This window comes from Takifugu flavidus, chromosome 22, assembly GCF_003711565.1.
Source record: "Takifugu flavidus isolate HTHZ2018 chromosome 22, ASM371156v2, whole genome shotgun sequence".
Lineage (NCBI taxonomy): Eukaryota > Metazoa > Chordata > Actinopteri > Tetraodontiformes > Tetraodontidae > Takifugu > Takifugu flavidus.
Window position 1 is genome coordinate 4,824,143 of NC_079541.1, and position 18,373 is coordinate 4,842,515.

At 49.0% G+C, this 18,373-nt stretch overlaps 1 protein-coding gene and 1 long non-coding RNA gene across 4 annotated transcripts in view; one reads left to right on the top strand and one right to left on the bottom strand.

Annotated features, from left to right (window-relative positions):
- Positions 1–18,373, top strand: part of iqsec3a (IQ motif and Sec7 domain ArfGEF 3a) — a 39,726-nt gene that overhangs the window by 17,858 nt on the left and 3,495 nt on the right. For all 3 annotated transcript variants that reach the window (XM_057021912.1, XM_057021913.1, XM_057021915.1), the window contains 11 exons: positions 2,498–3,116; positions 7,357–8,600; positions 11,076–11,237; positions 12,437–12,559; positions 13,794–13,960; positions 14,752–14,891; positions 16,158–16,283; positions 16,867–16,966; positions 17,043–17,201; positions 17,959–18,051; positions 18,137–18,174. In XM_057021912.1, coding sequence (XP_056877892.1) covers positions 2,498–3,116; positions 7,357–8,600; positions 11,076–11,237; positions 12,437–12,559; positions 13,794–13,960; positions 14,752–14,891; positions 16,158–16,283; positions 16,867–16,966; positions 17,043–17,201; positions 17,959–18,051; positions 18,137–18,174 — 2,971 coding nt within the window. The remainder of the gene's footprint in view (positions 1–2,497; positions 3,117–7,356; positions 8,601–11,075; positions 11,238–12,436; positions 12,560–13,793; positions 13,961–14,751; positions 14,892–16,157; positions 16,284–16,866; positions 16,967–17,042; positions 17,202–17,958; positions 18,052–18,136; positions 18,175–18,373) is intronic.
- Positions 14,377–16,868, bottom strand: LOC130518958 (uncharacterized). The gene is made up of 2 exons (XR_008948182.1): positions 15,763–16,868; positions 14,377–14,900 (listed from the first exon to the last, which is right to left on the bottom strand). It is a non-coding gene; the product is annotated as an uncharacterized LOC130518958 (long non-coding RNA).

Genomic DNA, 18,373 nt, shown 5'->3' on the forward strand with positions numbered 1-18,373 from the left:
AAAAGGCCTCTTTTGCTAGCTTCAGTAATCCAAAGAATACTGAAGTTCTGAATGTGGACTGCCTCCAAGCATGCTTGCTATTTAATATAGATATCATTTATCCTTTTTCTGTTTTGTTTGATCTGCTAGATGATCTTTTGAACTTAAATGCTTACAAAGGTGAATTATGAGTTATTTTCTTGAGATAACATTTTGGTCACCAAAAGGGCAGACTGCATTTGTTCTAAATGTGAGGAAACGGACAAAATGTCACGCCTGTATCCATTTTAAAAGCTGAGAGATTACTTTTCATCAGTCAGTTGATGGCACAAAAAAAGAGTTCAGCTTTGTTGACGTTTGTTCCTGCCTGTCTGCTAACTTCCGATGTTCTTCCAGGGTAATGTTGAGCAGTGAATTTGCAGAAAAAGAGTCTGGAAATTCAAAACAAATCTGCATTTGCAGAAATGACCCATACAAAAATGTACAGCTGTCTCTGCTGGCCTTCTCACTGGCTCTCCAGGCACACTTGTATCCACACTACAGTGTAAACCTGTTAGCAGCGTAGCCTGAGACGCTACCTCAGTGGTATTACACTCCAGATGAAAGACAGTGGAGGCCCCATCTCATCGTAGAGGAACTCTTTGGGCTGGCAGAGCTGGAGCCTGACGTGGTGCACGTGTGTCGACTATCCTGTTAGACCTGCAAAAACAACAAAGGGAGCATTCAAATTCCAGACAGTCAGTCACACCCTCAGGAGCAGGGGTGGCATGCTACGCTCCAGTTCCTTTCCTTGAGATGGATCTGACCCCCCCCCCCAAAAAAAAACCCCACGATGAAGCAGCAGACTTTATATCTCGTTCATTATTCATCCCTCACACCAGCTCTATATTTGATGGAGTCACATTCTCGCTAAAGATACTCCTGATGCTGTCGTGCGTGGTGGAGACGAGGAGCGAACCTCCTGCACAAAGGAGCAGCTCGGCACTATCGCAACGCCCTGCAGACGTGGCGGTAACGCTGCCGCCTGCGTTTAACAGCCCCTTTAGGTCTGCGCAGTCACAAAAACAGCTGGATGTTCAGATTTGGTCACAGATCTCAATAAAATGTCTTCCAGAGGTAACATTTCTCAAATAAAATCTTTTTGCAGCCTTCGTTGTCTCAAGCCTGTCTCAGGAGGATTGTGCTCCTGGGTCGAGCCTGGCGTCACCGTGGCAACCGTGGCCAGGCTTTATGATTCAACTTTCAGTTCAACTTTATTTACAAAATTGTGTCTTTGGGCTTGACAGCAACTCAAAATCCTGACCACCAAACAAGCCACAGTGGCAAGGAAAAACTGTCTTTTAACAGGAAGAAACCTTGAGTGGGACCATGCTCATGTGGGGGGAGGTGGAGGGGATCGGATGCGTACACCACACATGCAGGAGAAATCAGAAAATTCCCATTTGTATTTTACACACCACCTCCTGCACTAATCAGACATGACACAGGCAACTTTCTGCACATGCACAAGTTCACAAAGTCCAACTGAGACACCAGCTGCATGATTGTCCTCCGTGTGTGTGTGTGTGTGTGTGCGTGTGTGTCTATACTGGCTGTCAATTTTTTTTTCCACATTATGTCGGGCAAAGACAGCTTGAAATCATTTTGATCTCTTTTTAACCTCGCAAACTGCGGTGATTCTGCAGTTTTTCAGTCCTGGCTTGGTTGTCTGTCAGGGCGGAGACGCAGACAGACTGACAGGCACAATTGTTATCTGTGTACACGTTTCCACTGCATGGTACCTGCCCAACTCGCGTCAGATGTGCTTGTGAACAGTCTGGTGGTTCCAGAGTAGCTGGGTGTGACAGCACTCTCATTGGCGGGAATGAGAGGGTGAAGAAAATGTTCCAGGAGGACTAGTGTCCAGATGAGTTTAGGTTAAAGGCCATGCGAGAGGGTAGGCTAGCTAGCCATTAGCTTGGACTGTAGCATTGTTGGGCTCCTTCTTTTCCATAATCAGGAACTGAAGGGATTTAGGATTTACTCTAAATAGCTGCCAAAAATGCCTCCACACCTCTGTTTTAATAGTGAGGTGCTCGAATCACAAGCGACCTATGCTAATGCTAACAAATTTAATGTTGTTTTGGAAGAAACTAAATGCTCATGATACTATTGTATACTGTAATATTTGGCTAATGATGCATTACAATCCCGCATGTATTTTATTTTTCTCTGATGCCTGATGCCAAACCGACACTATTAAAACCAATCCGGACTCTGCAGGACTTTATTTCACCTAAGTCTGATGTGGTACTGAACAAGTTCCTGTTGCTTGGTACCAGGAACTAAAATTTCTATGACAGTCGAGGTGAGACCAGAGAGTACCATGCAGTGAGAAAGAGCCAAAAGTGAGCTCATGCAGCACCCTCTTACCCAAAAACATCAACTAAACCAGGCAGCCTGGAGAAGAGGTCAGGGGTCAGAGCTCCCCGCGGATGCAGCAGAACCCTCACTCTGCATTTTCTCCCCCTTTCTGCAGCGATGACATTCCTCCAGACTCGTCTTTGGGGGAGGAAGGGAAGGGAGGAGAGGGGAAGCTGCAGAGTGAGGTGGACTTACAACCACAGCCAGAGCAACAGGAGGAAGAGCCACAGACTGCGTCGCCGGAGCCGCAGTCGGAGCCCCAACCACAGACTCAGCCGCCTGAAACCAAACCTGAGCCAGAACCTCAGCCTCCACCAGAGCCTGAGCCTCAACCCGAACCTGATCCTCAACCCGAACCCGAGTCTCCGCCTGAACCAGATCAAGAGCCTCCACCCGAATGGGAGCCTCCCCCCGAGCCACAGGCCGAGGTTCCAAGCGAGGGAGCGGACGTGGAGTTCCCTGAATCACCTTGCGAAGAAGACCAGCACAAGTTGGGTGAACAAATGGAAACCAATAGAGAAGAAGAGGAGGAGGCTGCACGGGCCAGACTGCCGGAGGAGGCATCGCAGGAGGAGGAGGAGGAGGAGGAAGGGGGAGGAGCTAAAGGAGGTGGGACAGGGAGGAGAGCCAGCCTGCATCACACGGCCTCACCTTTGAGGGTGCAGCGCAACGGCGCCGGTTCCCATTCTGCCACCTCCGACTATGAGCTCTCGCTTGACCTCAAAAACAAGCAGGTAGGGTGGTGTCGGGTGGGTGGGAGGGGGTGAGGATTGATGTGTGACAACTTGTTGGGGCTTTGGGGTAAAAGCTGAAGCAATTTTTTGGATTAAAAAAAAAAAAAAAAAAATCTGTCATATTAATCTCTGTTGGTGCTTCTGGACTCCCTGTGAACTGTACAAACTAATGACAAGCTTCCTTTTCTTCATGATCCCATTCATCATCACCATCACCATCATCAACGTCATCGTCATCATCACCAATGTGATTTTATCTGTGTTGAAGATTTATCTTCTGGTGTCTTGATGTTTGATTCAGCTGGCCCTCAACGCCGCCCCTTCAGGCCAAAATAAATGTCGACCTTTGACCATTTGCACGTGAAATGAGTGTGATCCCTTCATCTTTTTACAGCTGTCCTAAGCGGATTTGAAACTGACGCGCTGCTTCTGTGCCCGTGTCTCAAACGTGTCTCTCCCTGTTCTCATGTGTGTGTGTTCTTGTCGTGCCGTTCGTCAGGAGCTTGGAAAGCATTCTGTAATCATCTCCATTTCAAGAACCATCAAACATTCGCCATCTGTTTCCATTACACTCAATTTAATCAACACTCTTCGACCCGTGGATCTTCGGCAAGGTAAGGCTCGATCAGGCTGCGGAGGTTGAAGGAAGCAGTTTTAGGTTCTAGAAAGTGAGCGACCGAAAGATCAAAGACATCAAAGCTCTCTAGAAGTCAGATCAAAGCAACTTTTCCCCAGGAAGAGGTCTCATTTTCCATCAGAACTGAGTGTTCTTTATGGTGTTGATTGTTGCTGAATAAACTAGCTTATAGAATTGCTTTAATTCCCTGGTCCAAGTTTTCATAGATCTGTGGTTCATTTGTGAAACACGAAGGTTGCTGCCCACCTTCCGGTCCTTGACTTTGATTACTGTCACTGTAATTGCGCTCCAGTTGGCCGCACTTAATCAATGCAGTGGATTTGTTTACCAATTGTTCTGGGGTCATTGCTTACGCCGCTCTACCTCCGGGCACCGTGCGAGATGGCGTTGATGAAGCTATTTAAAAGTAGCACCGTTCAGGGCATTTGGACTATGTCCTCAATATTTGTTTCAATAAAATGAAGAAGGAAATTACCAAATTACCAGATTTATCGACTGGAACGTGGTTTGTTGTGACGCACTTTGAGTTATGTGGTTTGTTCCTGTTTCCCTCCCACTCAGCTCCATTTTTACTCCCTTCCGACTTTATTTTCTCGTTCAGTATATCTGTTTTCAAGATCAAAGCTCGGCTCCTACACGTGTCCCCACCTCTCTCACACTTTCGATCCGACATCCGAAAGCCCCTGACGTCTCCACACCGACGCCACCGGAGATGTGCAATGACAAGGGCATTGATCTCACGTCGTACAGTCGGGGGCGGTGAAGCTTGATGCATTGACAGACCATCGTCATTGTAATTGGATCTGCGGGGTGAGGCCGGGATTTCTGGGAAAAGGAATTTGAAGCAGTTCAACATTTTTGCAGTTTTACACAACCTGGTTTGAATGAAAGATCCCCGTTATTCTAGAATTAGATCTAAGAGTCCTCAGACGCAGGATTCTGATCAGTCCTCACCTCATTTTCCACCATCACAAGGCCATGAATAACAACACATCAGCCAACAACTTCAGCTCTTTCACGCGTCCTCGGCTCTCGTCTGGTTCTTGCACTGGTTCCTCCTGTTATGTAATCCTCTAATTAATCGGGCAGATGTTTCTGGGCTCCGAGACGATCCGCATGAGTGTGAAGGCTAATAATCACAGCTTTGCACAACAGTTGTCCTCAGCAGTGCATTTTTTTGGACATTTTAGAGTGGGGCGGTGACGTACCTCACACTGGATTGATTGAAAGGTGTCTGTATCCATGTCCAATTGCGCTCTGCAGAGCTGTGCTTGCTTAGCACCTTTGATCCTCCCCTCATTTTGAACTGAGCGTGAGGTCAGCAAGAGGCCAAACTTCCCGTCAAAGCTGATTTAGAGATCGCAGCATCGCAGAGCTGATCCGATTTCTCCGGAATGATCTCAATCCATCGGCACTTACCCTGCTGATTGGACGTGGAATTGACAGAGGAGGTTTTCAACGGTGTCAGTCACTCCTTTATCTTCCGCATCTCCTAACCGGGACACTTTTATCGGCTTTTCCAGCAGCACTGCTGCTAAACTACCGTTATCGCCAAATGAAGTCCCTAAAAATCCACAAGCCTCATATTTTTACTGGGATTACCGGAGCCGTGCGTGTCACATTGTTTACATCCGTTGTTGAAATACTACTGCGGCGCTAAAACGGAGCAGAGCCAGCTCCAGAGATCTCGCCGACTTTCAGCCCCACAAATTATTCATGGTGGTGTATTTAGCTCTTCAGCTGTAAGCCTTGATGCGGCGTGCCGCCCAGACCACCTCCACCCTGACGCTTTGCTCCATCATGACTGATTGGGTTCAGTCGTTTTATCCTCCTACCAACTACGGCTGGTGAAAGGACGGTGCACACAGGTCATGATTACTGAGATGGAGACCTTGTTGGAGGCTACACAGCACTGGTATGAACACCAAATGGCCCAACACATGTAGAAATTCCCTCTAATAGTAGGATACTGGGTGCAGAATATCCTAAATGTTCTCCCTCCAAAAAGTCCTGACACATTTCAGCCGCTCAAGAACCTTTTTCAAAGCTTTGGATTTATCAGCTCTTACGTGTTCAATAGAAAGTCAAAGCCTTGCTGCTAATGTCTCCAAAAATTGATTATACGATTACCGGTATCTTTTACCCACATGACAGCAAATCTAGCCTTATGGCGTGCCGTAATTCCAGGTCATCAGTGGCGTTTATCAGATAGACTCAAGAAAGCAACATGTGCTGAATGCTTTATTCATAATCTCCAGCCCGAATCACGCAGGAGGCGATACAGACAAGTCCGACTGCCATATTTAATCGACCCCTGCCGGCTCTCAGCCCTTCTTCCTCGCTCTGAAGGGCACCTTTGCGGTGGAAGTTCGGAAACTGGCTTTGAGGGACACCTTTGCGAGAAATTAGGTCGATCAAAGCACCAGCTTTATTTTGGGGATGCAGCTGTGGTGATAAGGCTAATCACTTCCAGAGCCCCCGCAGTGGGGGAGAGATCCTGAATAAGAAGCTGTGAATATTCAGGTCAAGTCTGACCCTTTGCCCGGAGCCAAGAGTGATGGAGAAGTTGCCATTAGCAGATTAAGCAGCGGCCCAAAATGACACCCAGATCCCACCTTAATATGTTCGCTTTGTCCAACTTGCGCAGCCTCTGCAGTGAAGTATAAATGGAGTAGATAAGATGGATTCTCAGTGTCAGTCCATTCTTCTAAAGCGCTTTTGTGTGATTCCATTAGTCTGGTGACAGCAGCACAGTTTAACCGGCCACTTATCACGAAACCTTAAAGCATTACAGAAAATCAGGAGACTGTGTCAGGGTGTTTGGGCGACTGTAGGGGCATTAAAGGAGATCTGAGGCTGAAAGTCACATCCACAAGCACGCATTGGTTCAAGACGAGAGGCTACATCTTAAAGATAACAGTCCGGGATGTAGCCGAGACCTCTTTCTTTAAAGGTCGTGCTATTTTAAAGTGTGTGTTGACTGTATACCCAAAAGAGCTCGATGTGATGCTGAAGTTCTTCTAAAGCGTCATTCCAGGACTGAAACAGAATTATAGCCATTGATACAGTTTGGATGAAAAGGATATCAGAGTGACTAGAGAAGATAAGGGCTCTTTCTTGCCTCTTCAGCATGACAATTGTTCTGGGTAACTCAAAGAGGGCCCCATCAAAGCGCCTGAGCCGCCGCGCAAGATGTCGCCGGTTATGTTACTTCTCTGTCCATTTCCCACCGAATCTGAACATTTTTTTGTCGGGGAAGATTAATGGTCTTTTCAGTTTCAGACAATTTGGAGTTGTGAGGAGGACCTCTGTGTGGAATCCGCAGAGATTAGGAGCTCTAGTGCTGAGGAAGGAAGGGTACAGATGCTATGAGTCAGCCTTTATGGTGCCTTTAGCGATGACATCTTCTGAAATTATTATTTTTTTCTGCCCACCACATATACCCCCCTTTTTTTTGCTCTGCATACCAGCAACCATTGAAAGAATCAGGCGATTAATCATGTCCAGAGCCTCGGTTTTATTCCTTTGTGTGTCATTTATAATGAATATGCAGATTTCAAGAATCGTAAATCTATCCTCTTTTCTCTTTTTCTGTTGTTTTAGATCGAAATGTTAGAACTCAAATATGGGGGCCACCTCATCTCCCGCCGCGCCGCCTGCAAGATTCAGACTGCCTTCCGCCAGTACCAGCTCAGCAAGAACTTTGAGAAGATCCGCAACTCGCTGCTTGAGAGTCGCCTGCCCCGGCGGATCTCATTGCGCAAGGTCCGCGTGCAAAACTCAGAGGGCTTCTCCGCTGAGCGGGCCCTGGCAGAAGGCTGTAACTTGGCCGGCATTCCGTTGGTGCGCTCTCCTTCGCTGCCCGTGACGGTCGGTAGCAGCCTCACCGACCTGGAAGATTCATTCACTGAACAGGTCCAGTCTCTGGCCAAGTCCATAGACGACGCGCTGAGCAACTGGAGCCTGAAGACCATGTGCTCGCTGCAGGAGGGAGGCACTTACCAGTTCAGTGCTGACTCCTTCAGCACAGCGGCAGCAGCAGTGGAGGGAGGCGGTCTAGGAGAAACAAGACTTCCTCAAGGCCCTATAGACCCGAATGACCTCTCTAAAAGCGCGAGCAAGTTGATGATGGCATTCCGGGACGTGACGGTGCAGATTGACAGCCAGAATATTCGGGTTTCGTCCTCCGTCATGGAGTCGTCCACCTCCGTCGCCCTCGGCAGCTGCGCTCAACAGGAGGGAGCCTCCACCACCTCTGCTTCTGCCGCTTCATTAACGACTAACACCACTCCTGCATTGGTCCGATCACAAGCTCAACCTCCTCCACCTGCAGAGGTTCCGGTTGAACTTATAGATCCTCCTCCACCCCCGCAAGAACCCCCGCCTCCAACAGAGCCTAACATCGATGATGAGGACGATGTCGAATTCCCTGCTCCTCCTCCGAGCGAAGAAGATCTGGGGGAAGAGGAGCTGGCTTCCTTAACCCTTGAAGACAACATGGCTGCCATTCAAGCCCAGCAGGAGGCAGCGGCAGCCATGTCGCTGCCTCATTGCCCTCCACCACCGGAGAACGCGATTTTGTCAAGTCCCCCAGTTGTAGATCCTCTGGGGGTCAAGAGATGCAGCTCAGAGACGCCGGACAACAGCTCTGAACAGATGAGCAGCAGCAGCACGTCCACGGAAGCCCGCTCCACATCGGAAGCCTCGTCCAAAGAAGCGCTCCAGGCCATGATCCTCAGCCTGCCTCGGTATCACTGTGAGAATCCAGCCAGCTGTAAATCCCCCACACTATCCACTGATGTCATGAGGAAACGCCTCTACCGCATCGGCCTCAACCTCTTCAACATGTAAGTGGCCCTTTTTAGCAAACCGCAAAATATTGCCCGTAAAACGAGCAAAGTCGTCTAATCTGCGATAAAGGTTTGAAAGCTACGGTAAGCACTGTAGGGTTTATGTGAGGGTGTGTGAAATCCTGAATTTCACGGTGGCCCTCTGGACTCGAGTGTAAAAAAAAAAATCACTTTCCTATCACCGGGGTTCCTTTGTGCATCCAGAACAAACAGAAACCCAGAGTCCCAAGCTAGCTCTTAGCTTCCTTTTATCCTCTCTGAATGACACATCAGAGAAGGAAGTTGTGTGTGTGTAGACTGATTTGGAAGTGAAGATAAAAGCCACGCGAGGAGCATGAAGGGTTGGATATAGCTGTTCTCAGATGAGGTGGAGGCTTCAGCACTACCTCTGAAACTTGTTCATCAAATTTAACTGCTTTAGCTAAGCGCATATTAACAATTGATGATAGAGATATAGCCCACAGGGGCGGCATTTATTGATTTAAGTTGCTTTTGAGTAACTCAAGTCTTGTTCTTGGGACAATGCTTTTATTGTTTTAGGAAAATCACCCATTTAAACTAAAAATTTTGTCAACTAAACTCACTAAACTGCTTTGTTAAGGAAAATATACAATCCCTGCTTAGCGGAGGGTCTTAAGGGTAATCACAAAATGCAATTTCTGCACGATATATGACATCAATGTTTGAGGGGAGGCTTGAATTGTTCTTCATTTTCTTCATATTTTTCTTCCTATTATAAACTCCCTCGATCCCCCTAAAACAAGTGAACGCTATCTTGGAGCTCAATTCAGCTCCACATGATTTTAAGATAGCGCGCCAAGTCAGCCCTCTAATTCCAATGTGGACCACTGGAGCGTGCGTGAACACACAGCGCGGGAAAGCCGATTACCACGGAAACAAGAGGGGAAGCAATGATCTGTGGAGGTGCAAAGATGTAAAAAATAAGTTGGAACGAGGGTCATAGCACTTTTAGGTTTACTTAAGGGGATGAAAAAAGCACTTGATCACAAGGCTATTTAAGGGATATTTCCAAATATTTTTATTTGCCAGATCAAACACTTTGAAAGAAACCGATTTTTAATAATTTGGTTACAAGGAGAGAGAGAGAGAGAGGGCAATCGAGCTTGAAGCCTATTAGTTCCACCACTTCATCTCCTCCCTTTGATACCTGAGCTGTTGTAGCCGTTGCATCTTAAACAGGGTTGTTTGCTTTGGGCTCAAACTTCCTTGATGTGTTGTTACGAGTGGTCGAAGGTGAGATGGAAAAGGTGGAGGAGGAAGAAGTTTTGGATGAACGCTCTGCAGCAGCCCGGTGTGAAAGAAAGTGAGACTCCCACAGGAGTCAGGACGAGTGAAGGAAAGGTTGAGAGAGAGAGAGACGCAGATGGATCCCTTGATAAAGTTTCCACCCTGAGTGCGGACTGAATGACAATGACTCTGCTATGGGATGGAGGATGACTCAAGGACATCACAGAGGCTGGAGCTGAAGCAGCCAGAAAAAAAGGACATCGCGTCTTGTCCGACAGAACCCGGAGGATGTTCTCCTCACCTGGAGATCCAGACGCTAAAAGCTAAAACCATATATTCCTACCTCCCAGGGTCGAACAGTTTGATGCATTCTTCGCGCTCTCGCTCAGGAAAAATAGACTCGGCACCTTCCAGCTATCATTCAGCGGTTAGTGATGAAAGGCAACCGCGCATCTGCAGAAGCAGGCAACAAACAGTCCCCACAGATCATTTGTCGGGCTGATAAAACAAAAGGCTGATAAGAGCGTTTATGATGCAGTGAAGAAGCGTGAGGAAGAGAGGCTGCACATGTAAATACTATATTCTGAATGGGAGCCTTAGAAGCAGGTGACAAATGGATGGTTTCCTCGCGCAGATATCTCATGCAATATAGATGGCAGCACTTAGCGCGGGCAGCTAGCAGGTCTGTCAACCCTGACCTGACCTTGGAGCTCCGCACGTCCCGACTCAGCTCTGGGACATCATCTCCTGCGCTATGCATCCATCTCTTTCCTCTCCTGCGTCCTCCTACCATCCACTCCTGGACGCCGCCGCGTGTGATCCATCTGTTGTTGGACAAATAAACGCCGATTTAATATCTGCCAAATTCACTTGGCGAGGCTTCGCCTCCGCCTGGGCAGGCGATGTGGAAGCTGAGAGCTCGCCGAGGCCGCCGCAGCAGATGCTTCGGGCTGCGCTCATCGCTCTCACATGCTCGGATTCTTACACATCTGTTATCTCTGCTCTCCCCTCTCCACCCTGGCCTTTATCCTCCTCTCTTCACCCCACCCGATGAACACGCGCTACACAAGGCCCTTGTTTGCAATTTTTGTTAGCATTGCGTGACAGAGCTGTTTCTCAAGTACATTTCAGCTAACGGGCTCACAAGCGAAACGCATCATGTTTTCCCGCTCCATTTTTGTGGCCCATAATCCACCCTAACTTCAATGTTTTGCTCCTTTTCAGTAACCCTGACAAGGGCCTTCAGTTCTTGATCTCTCGAGGCTTCATCCCCGACACGCCCATCGGCGTGGCCCACTTCCTGCTGCAGAGGAAGGGCCTGAGTCGGCAGATGATCGGAGAGTTCCTCGGCAACAGCAAGAAGCCCTTCAACAGAGACGTCCTGGAGTAAGTAGCGCACGCAGAAGCTAACTTGGACCTTAATGTTCTTTTCTCCAGCAGGATTATGCTTTTAAGGCTTTAGGCTGCAGATACAGTCAGCGCGGGTGGCTTATCGGTGCATGTACACTATATTCTTCCTTCCATTTTCCACCAGAGCAATCATACATATAGCTACACGCTGAGTGGAGGCGATATTGAAGAGCAACACGATAGCGGCGGCGCGCGTGAGAGCACTTTCGATAAAGTGAGAGCAGGTGAGGGATGGCAGTCTGACACGAAAAATCACTCCTGCTGATTTATTGAGGCGGAATCGCGCACGCCAGGAGGTTGCTAATGCCTGCACGTTCCCGTCGGGGTGTTCTTTGCGTCATCTTCTGAGCCAGCGCTCTTTCTTTAGACATCTCGACAGACATAAACAGCAACAGTTAAAATGTCTCCATTCAAATAAGGCCAAAATGTGGTTATAGATTTGGGTTCTAGGAAATGTGGCACCCGGAGGGCTCGTTTACCGGTAATGTAGTGAACTCGTTAAGCAGGATTAATGGGATCTTTCCCAGTCCCACGTCTGCATATCGACGGCTCGGACTATGGCGTGGCATTCCATATGTGTGCGTTAGCGTACACATTCGTTTCTCTGTATACAGATCAATGTGGCAGAGGCGTGTGGGTCGCCCCGCGAGCTTTAGAGCTGGTGCTGGTTGGAGGGCTCCAGTGAGAGCATCTCATCGGATGTTAGGCAAACAAGGAATGACAGCTGGGAGAGTTTAAGAGAGGCTCGCCAGTCGATTTTATCAAGAAGGGATGAGGTCAGAGGTCGTGAGAGGGGAAGAAAATGGTATTGAACAAGCAGGAAAAAGCCTCTCAACAAGGTCCAAAAAAACAACTAGCAACAAGCGTCAGCTCTACCTTGAGGAAACACCAAAACTCTCTGGCGCTGCTAGACAGGCGCTCCGTCCATAAATAGGTGGCCTGATGAAGATTATGACAGGTGCGCCTGCCTGCAGCACCAGCTGTTGCCGATATTGGCTCCACCACGCCCCCTGCAGGAAGAACACAGAACCACAGGACCTGAAACCCTGGACCCCAACAAGTCCAGCACTCACCTCATTAACTCGCTTTGTTTGCAGCTTTCCGTCTTCCCGGAGGGGAAGTTTGTTTGCATGTGCACGTTTGTAAATGTGTTCTCTGCATTCTGTGATCGACAGCTGCGTCGTGGATGAGATGGACTTCTCCGGCATGGAGCTGGATGAAGCTCTGAGGAAGTTCCAGGCCCATATTCGGGTCCAGGGAGAAGCCCAGAAGGTGGAACGTCTCATCGAGGCCTTCAGGTTAGGAGCAACTTGAATTTTTATCGGATTGGTCTCATGTCTTTTTGGATTTAGAGTGGAAGGAGCTTTCCAGGACTTGTTCTCACACAGAACATCACTTAGCTGGGCTCAGAAAACTTGGTGATGAGTCCTCAATCCCCAAACAACTTCCTTTCTCGGCAAACCTCTTAACCTCATTAGCAAAAGTACTTTAAAAAGTACCAATAATTCCAGTAAAAAATGAAGTTAGGCTGAGGCAGCACGACATTCCCAAATTTAGTGTCCACTGAGCTCTTGATGCTAAATTTAATTCCTGTTCCGACGTCATTAAATCCGCCAAAAGACTTCTGGCAGAGGGGCTGCAGCCGCGCTCATGCTAACCGTTTGTCGCAGCCTCACTCGTGAAATGGTGGGCGTCGCCGCGGTCAGCATGCGCAGAAGGTGACTTTCGGACGTCAGGAGGGTGAGGAGATGTGAAGTGGGATGAAAAGGAAGGAAGGAAAGAACGGGTAAAAGGGAGGAAGATTTATAAATAACCAGGGTTGCGTAACTGCTGCTGCCTCTCTGTGCCTGTCTCCCATCGCTCCCGGGCTCTGATATGCCTCCAAACACACACACACACACACACACACACACACACACACGTGGACTAAAAAAATCTCGGAGCAGCCAAGAAGATCTGCTGCGTCAGTGTGTTAATGAAGGAGAAAACGGCAGCTAACAATGCTGCAGCTGTTTGATTCCATGTCTGCAGCTGCGTGTGACCACATCCGTCCTCGGTATCCGTCGGCAACCCTGCCATAAAGTCAGGATTGGTTTGGAGGTGCAGCTCACCCTCTCTGAATGTGTCCCCGTGTGCCGCGTCAGCTAACAAGCCTGGGAGTACTTGCGTAACCTCCCATCTTTTGCCGTGTGAGGTCATAAAACGCGTTAATATCCGTGATTTCTCCCTGAAACCGTTTGTTTCCGAGCACGTTACAAACTTTCTGGTGTGGCGCTAATCACATACCGATTTATGTGCCTTTAATCAGTTGTAGTTTCCAATCATGCGGCCCAGTGGCTCTGCAAACTGAAGCGCCAGTGGAACAGGCTGATTAATGTCGCCAAACAACCGGTGCGCTCGCTGTGTGCCGACTTCCTGTCAGGTTTCCCCCCTCCCTGAGTGTCCGAGATGGTCCGATCGCGCCACGAGACCTTCCGAAGAAGTCAAATTAAAGCCGTAACTCTGTGTAAAGATGCTATCTGTCGCCATCAGTCAGCGCTACTGCATGTGCAACCCCGACGTGGTGCAGCAGTTCCACAACCCGGACACCATCTTCATCCTGGCCTTCGCCATCATCCTCCTCAACACCGACATGTACAGCCCCAACATCAAGCCCGACAGGAAGATGCTGCTGGAGGACTTCATACGCAATCTGAGAGGTGAGTGACGGGTGGGGGATTTATTCTATCCACCCGCCCATCAATCGGGGAACACTGGAGTCAATGTAGCGCTGTAATAGATTCATCCAGACTCTTCCCTTAAATTCAATTAAGCTGGGAAATCAATTCCCCCCATCTTATGGAAATTGCTGCGCTCCAGCGTCAGCTTCTCCGGGATTGTTTTTCAAGGGAAGTTAACTGACTTTTCCTTCTCCTTCTGAGCATTCCTGCTGATTAAAAAAAAGGAGGGAGAGAGAGAGAACGGCCGAGGCGAAACGCGACCACGCACCAGTAACCAATAGTAATTGCGAACCTTGGAACAGTCATTAACTCGGCTAAAACAGCCTGTCAGTTTCACAGAAGCCCAACAGCATAATTTAGCTCCAGCATAAATGAATTCTCTAGTAGCTGTTAGCTCAGCAGAAAAAAAGAAAGTTTATTTTCTCGCTTAGCATTTGATAATTAGCAAGGAATGCAGGTAAATCGGTGTTTTGCTTTGATATTTGAACAAAAATAAACATTCAAGGAGACCAAGTGACCCGACCTGGACCTTGACCTACACATGTTTCAGACAGAGAACCTGCTTAGATCATAATAATTAACCTCTCAGCTGCTAGTCAACCCTGGGTTACACACCCCGGGCAACAGTTTAATGGAGATTAGGAGCTTTATTTGCTGGCGGCGTGAGCAAACCTGGCTAGAGTCCCTCCACGTTCCTTTAAGACAAGCACGCCATCTGAAATTAAAACAACCGTGCGGCGTTGAAGTCGAAGCCCCTGTTTCCGTTTCAGGGGTGGACGACGGAGCAGACATCCCCAGGGACATGGTGGTGGGGATCTACGAGAGAATACAGCAGAGGGAGCTGCGCTCCAATGAAGACCACGTCACCTACGTCTCCAAGGTGGAGCAGTCCATCGTGGGCATGAAGTCGGTAGGGAACCTTCAAAAATAGAACATTTCTTACCTCAAAACTGAGGTTTTGGTATTGCTGTAAGCTCACTTAATACTACAAAATTAGCATGGTGGCTAATAGATAGGTCATTATATGAGCTAATTTGAGCTTTCACTATTATTTTTCTAGTTTGTGGTGCTGGATAAACAATTAGAAATCCATCCCCATGACAACCGTCACCTGAACCCGCTGGGTTCAAAGCCGCCGCTAACATGAAAAACCATGATTGATCGCACAAACTGCCTTCACCAACTCTGAGCAATCACTCCGGACCTTATCACTATCACCTAGCTTTAGCAGCATTAGCGCAGCACATTTATTCCCCATTAAACGTCTCATCGGCGGTGCGATCTTTGCTGCGGGTCATTACTCCAGTGAGACAGGTCATTAGCCACTGCTAACATCGGAGTCTTTTTATTTAAAACACAGTTTAGGGTTAAAGCTTCAATCTCTGGAGATTAATCAAGAGCTAACGTGTTATTGTGTAGTTCTGCTGTGAAGCTTCATATTTTTGGGGGGGAATTTGCTAAATGAAGCTGTTAAATTGCGCCTTTCCTCATTAGTTTTACGTGTTTAATCTCTGTTCTGTCCTGTTAATTGCCACTGACTCTGACTTTGAAAGGATTTCTGATGTCAGTTTTCATCATAACTTGTGCCTTTAAGTGTCTCATGATGGACGACTCGCTGCAGGACGACAGAAGAAACGTTGTCACGGCCAAACAATGACAGATTGTTGTGACAGGAAGTGACTATTCCTGTCTCACTGGTGCAAATCTATATAAAACCAGATGTGCTCACAGGCGTCATCGGCTGCTCCTGAGAATGTTTAATGCAGAAAAACACTCCTCACCTCAGATTTCCGCTGCTTCCCTGTGATCTAACCGGATTGTCAGAGAAGCCAGGAAACGTCTCCACGTTTGGCATCGCCGTAATGAAAGATCCGACCGGCTGGAGCCAGCTGGGAGGCGGTCTGCGCGCCCCGCAGGGATGAGTGACGAGACATCGGGAGACAGACGCTCTGTGTGGAGTCACTGCGATGCAAACAGTCCACAGGGAGCAGAGGAAGCAAAGGCAAACGTGCTCGGAAAGACGACCGTGATTCATTCAGTCAAGTTTGCGTCCTACCAGTTTCGCTAACATGCTAGCGCCCTCATGGTCTGCAAGGGAAAGGGCCAAATTTAGCTAAAAGGGTGCCAATGCCCATCTGCGGACATCATCTGAGGCAAAGCTTTCCTCCTTTCGCAGGTTCTCTCTGTCCCTCACAGACGGTTGGTGTGCTGCAGTCGGCTCTTCGAGGTCACCGACGTCAACAAGGCCCAAAAGCAGGCGGCGCACCAGCGAGAAGTCTTCCTCTTCAACGACCTCATTGTGGTAGAGTGCAAAGACTCTCCTCTGTGATGTTGTTTGTCCAGTTGTCTGCCGAACTCCTGTTGCGGCGCATCTTCAAAGCGGCTTATTTAGTTGCGACAGCTGCAATGCACCATCGCCTCGCTCTGCCCGTGAGCTCCCCCTCTTTGCTTTCATGTCGTTTCATAACTGGGGACTCGTCGGCCATTTCTCTTAATAATAGATGGTGGTAGTGGTAAATAGAGTGTTGCCGCGCACTCGGCAGCAGATAGGACCTTCATTCGCTCCAAAGTTGAGGTGAGAAACGGTGAGCGGCGTGATCTATTCCAGCTAGTTTCCTCCTGACAGGGGAGCACAAATTGTCTCGTGATGGACACCTCTTGATATCTGGCCCCATCAAAAAATGCCTCCCAAGTGCCAGTGTGATGTACGGCTTTAATACGGATCACCTGCTAAATTACGGCCGGCGGCATTGTTGGAGCATCGGATGTGCTTCGTCTTTTCCCTCCATCTGCAAGGTCGTCCGATACGGGCCTTAAAGGAGGCGGTGGACGGATGTGAAGGAGGGCGAGAGGACGCCGTGTTAACTTCTGGCGTGTCCTCGCAGATCCTGAAGCTCTGTCCGAAGAAGAAGAGCTCGGCGGCGTACACCTTCTGCAAAGCCATGGGCCTCCTCGGCATGCAGTTCCACCTGTTTGAAAACGAATGTAAGTCACCACCTGTCTGCACTGAGTGGCTCCGCCCCCCCACGCCACCTCTAAAGGCCTTCCTCTGCTCCCCCAGACTACCCCCACGGCATCACCATCGTCTCGGCCTTCGGCTCCGACAAGAAGCAGGTGTTCAACTTCTGCGCCCAGAGTGCCGAGGAGCTCCTCAAGTTCGTGGAGGACCTGAAGGAGTCGATTGCGGAGGTGTCGGAGATGGAGCAGATACGCATTGAGTGTGAGTACCACCCCCCCCCCCCCCAAGGGTGGGGTTTTCCTCCCCATGTTGCGTCCTCTCTGCTCTCCATCAGACTGAAGCAGATGAGGCCGGAGATCCTAAAAGTAAGCAGGCATTAGGGGTGAGATGCCTGTTTATTCACGCAGACAGAGAGGCTTTTTCCCTGAGTGGGCATCAAATAGACCCCCCCAGCTGGGCTCTATCGATTCACAGGGAGGGGAAGGGGGCAACAAGAAGGATGAGAAGACAGCAAGTTCCTCTAAGGTGAAGCAGAGGCAGCGAACGGTGGACGAAAATGCACTTTTCCTTCTGTATGATGCATCTGCGGGATTATTTGGCTAACGTGCTAACCACCACGCTAACCCCTGCGCCACCTACTGCCCAACGGCATAAGACGTCCCCGGTCATTTGTGCACGCTCGAGGCGTCACCTGGCAGCTCCGGCGGTCCCGAATTAGAATGCGTCGAGCGGCGCGGCACAGACAAACCGGCATTTAGTCACCGTGATTGGAAATGACATGCAATTACCATCGAGTGCGGAGTTTAATGAGAGAGATAGAGGCTGGCGTCGGGGGTTTCGAGAGCAGCGTGGGAGGAGGCAACAGCCGCTCCTGCACCCTCTTTAATAAAGTAAATAATTTTGAACATGGAGGTTTTATAGGAGGGGGGGGTAAAAATAAACCATCTATCTCTATTTGTGTCTGCGCTCTCATAGCGGCGGTGATTCTAATCTCATTTATCCCCTTTGTTCCCTGCAGGGGAACTGGAGAAGCAGCAGGGGTCCAAGGCGCCCTCGCTGAAAAACAACGGTGCTCAGCTGGAGCTGCGCGGCAGGCAGGGCTCTCCGTCAGGTGTGTGTTCAAACCCGCACGTGCGCGGCTAAAGCCGGGCCGCGCGCGTTCTTCGCATCTAAACTTCTTTTTAACCTTTGTTCAGGGAACCAGGATGAAAGAAGTGGACACAATGCAGTGGAGGTAAGTGCTCAGTGATAGGGTCAAGACTCGTGCAGGTAAGTCAGCGGGAAGCTGCTGCAGGAAGAGATTCAGGAGCTAGCCAGAGGTAGCCAGAGCTAGCCAGAGGTAGCCAGAGGTAGCCAGAGGTAGCCAGGCTAAAAATGAGAGGAAAACTCCGAGCCAAGCTTGTCACCTCCTGTTACCTTCAGGGACAGTCGCT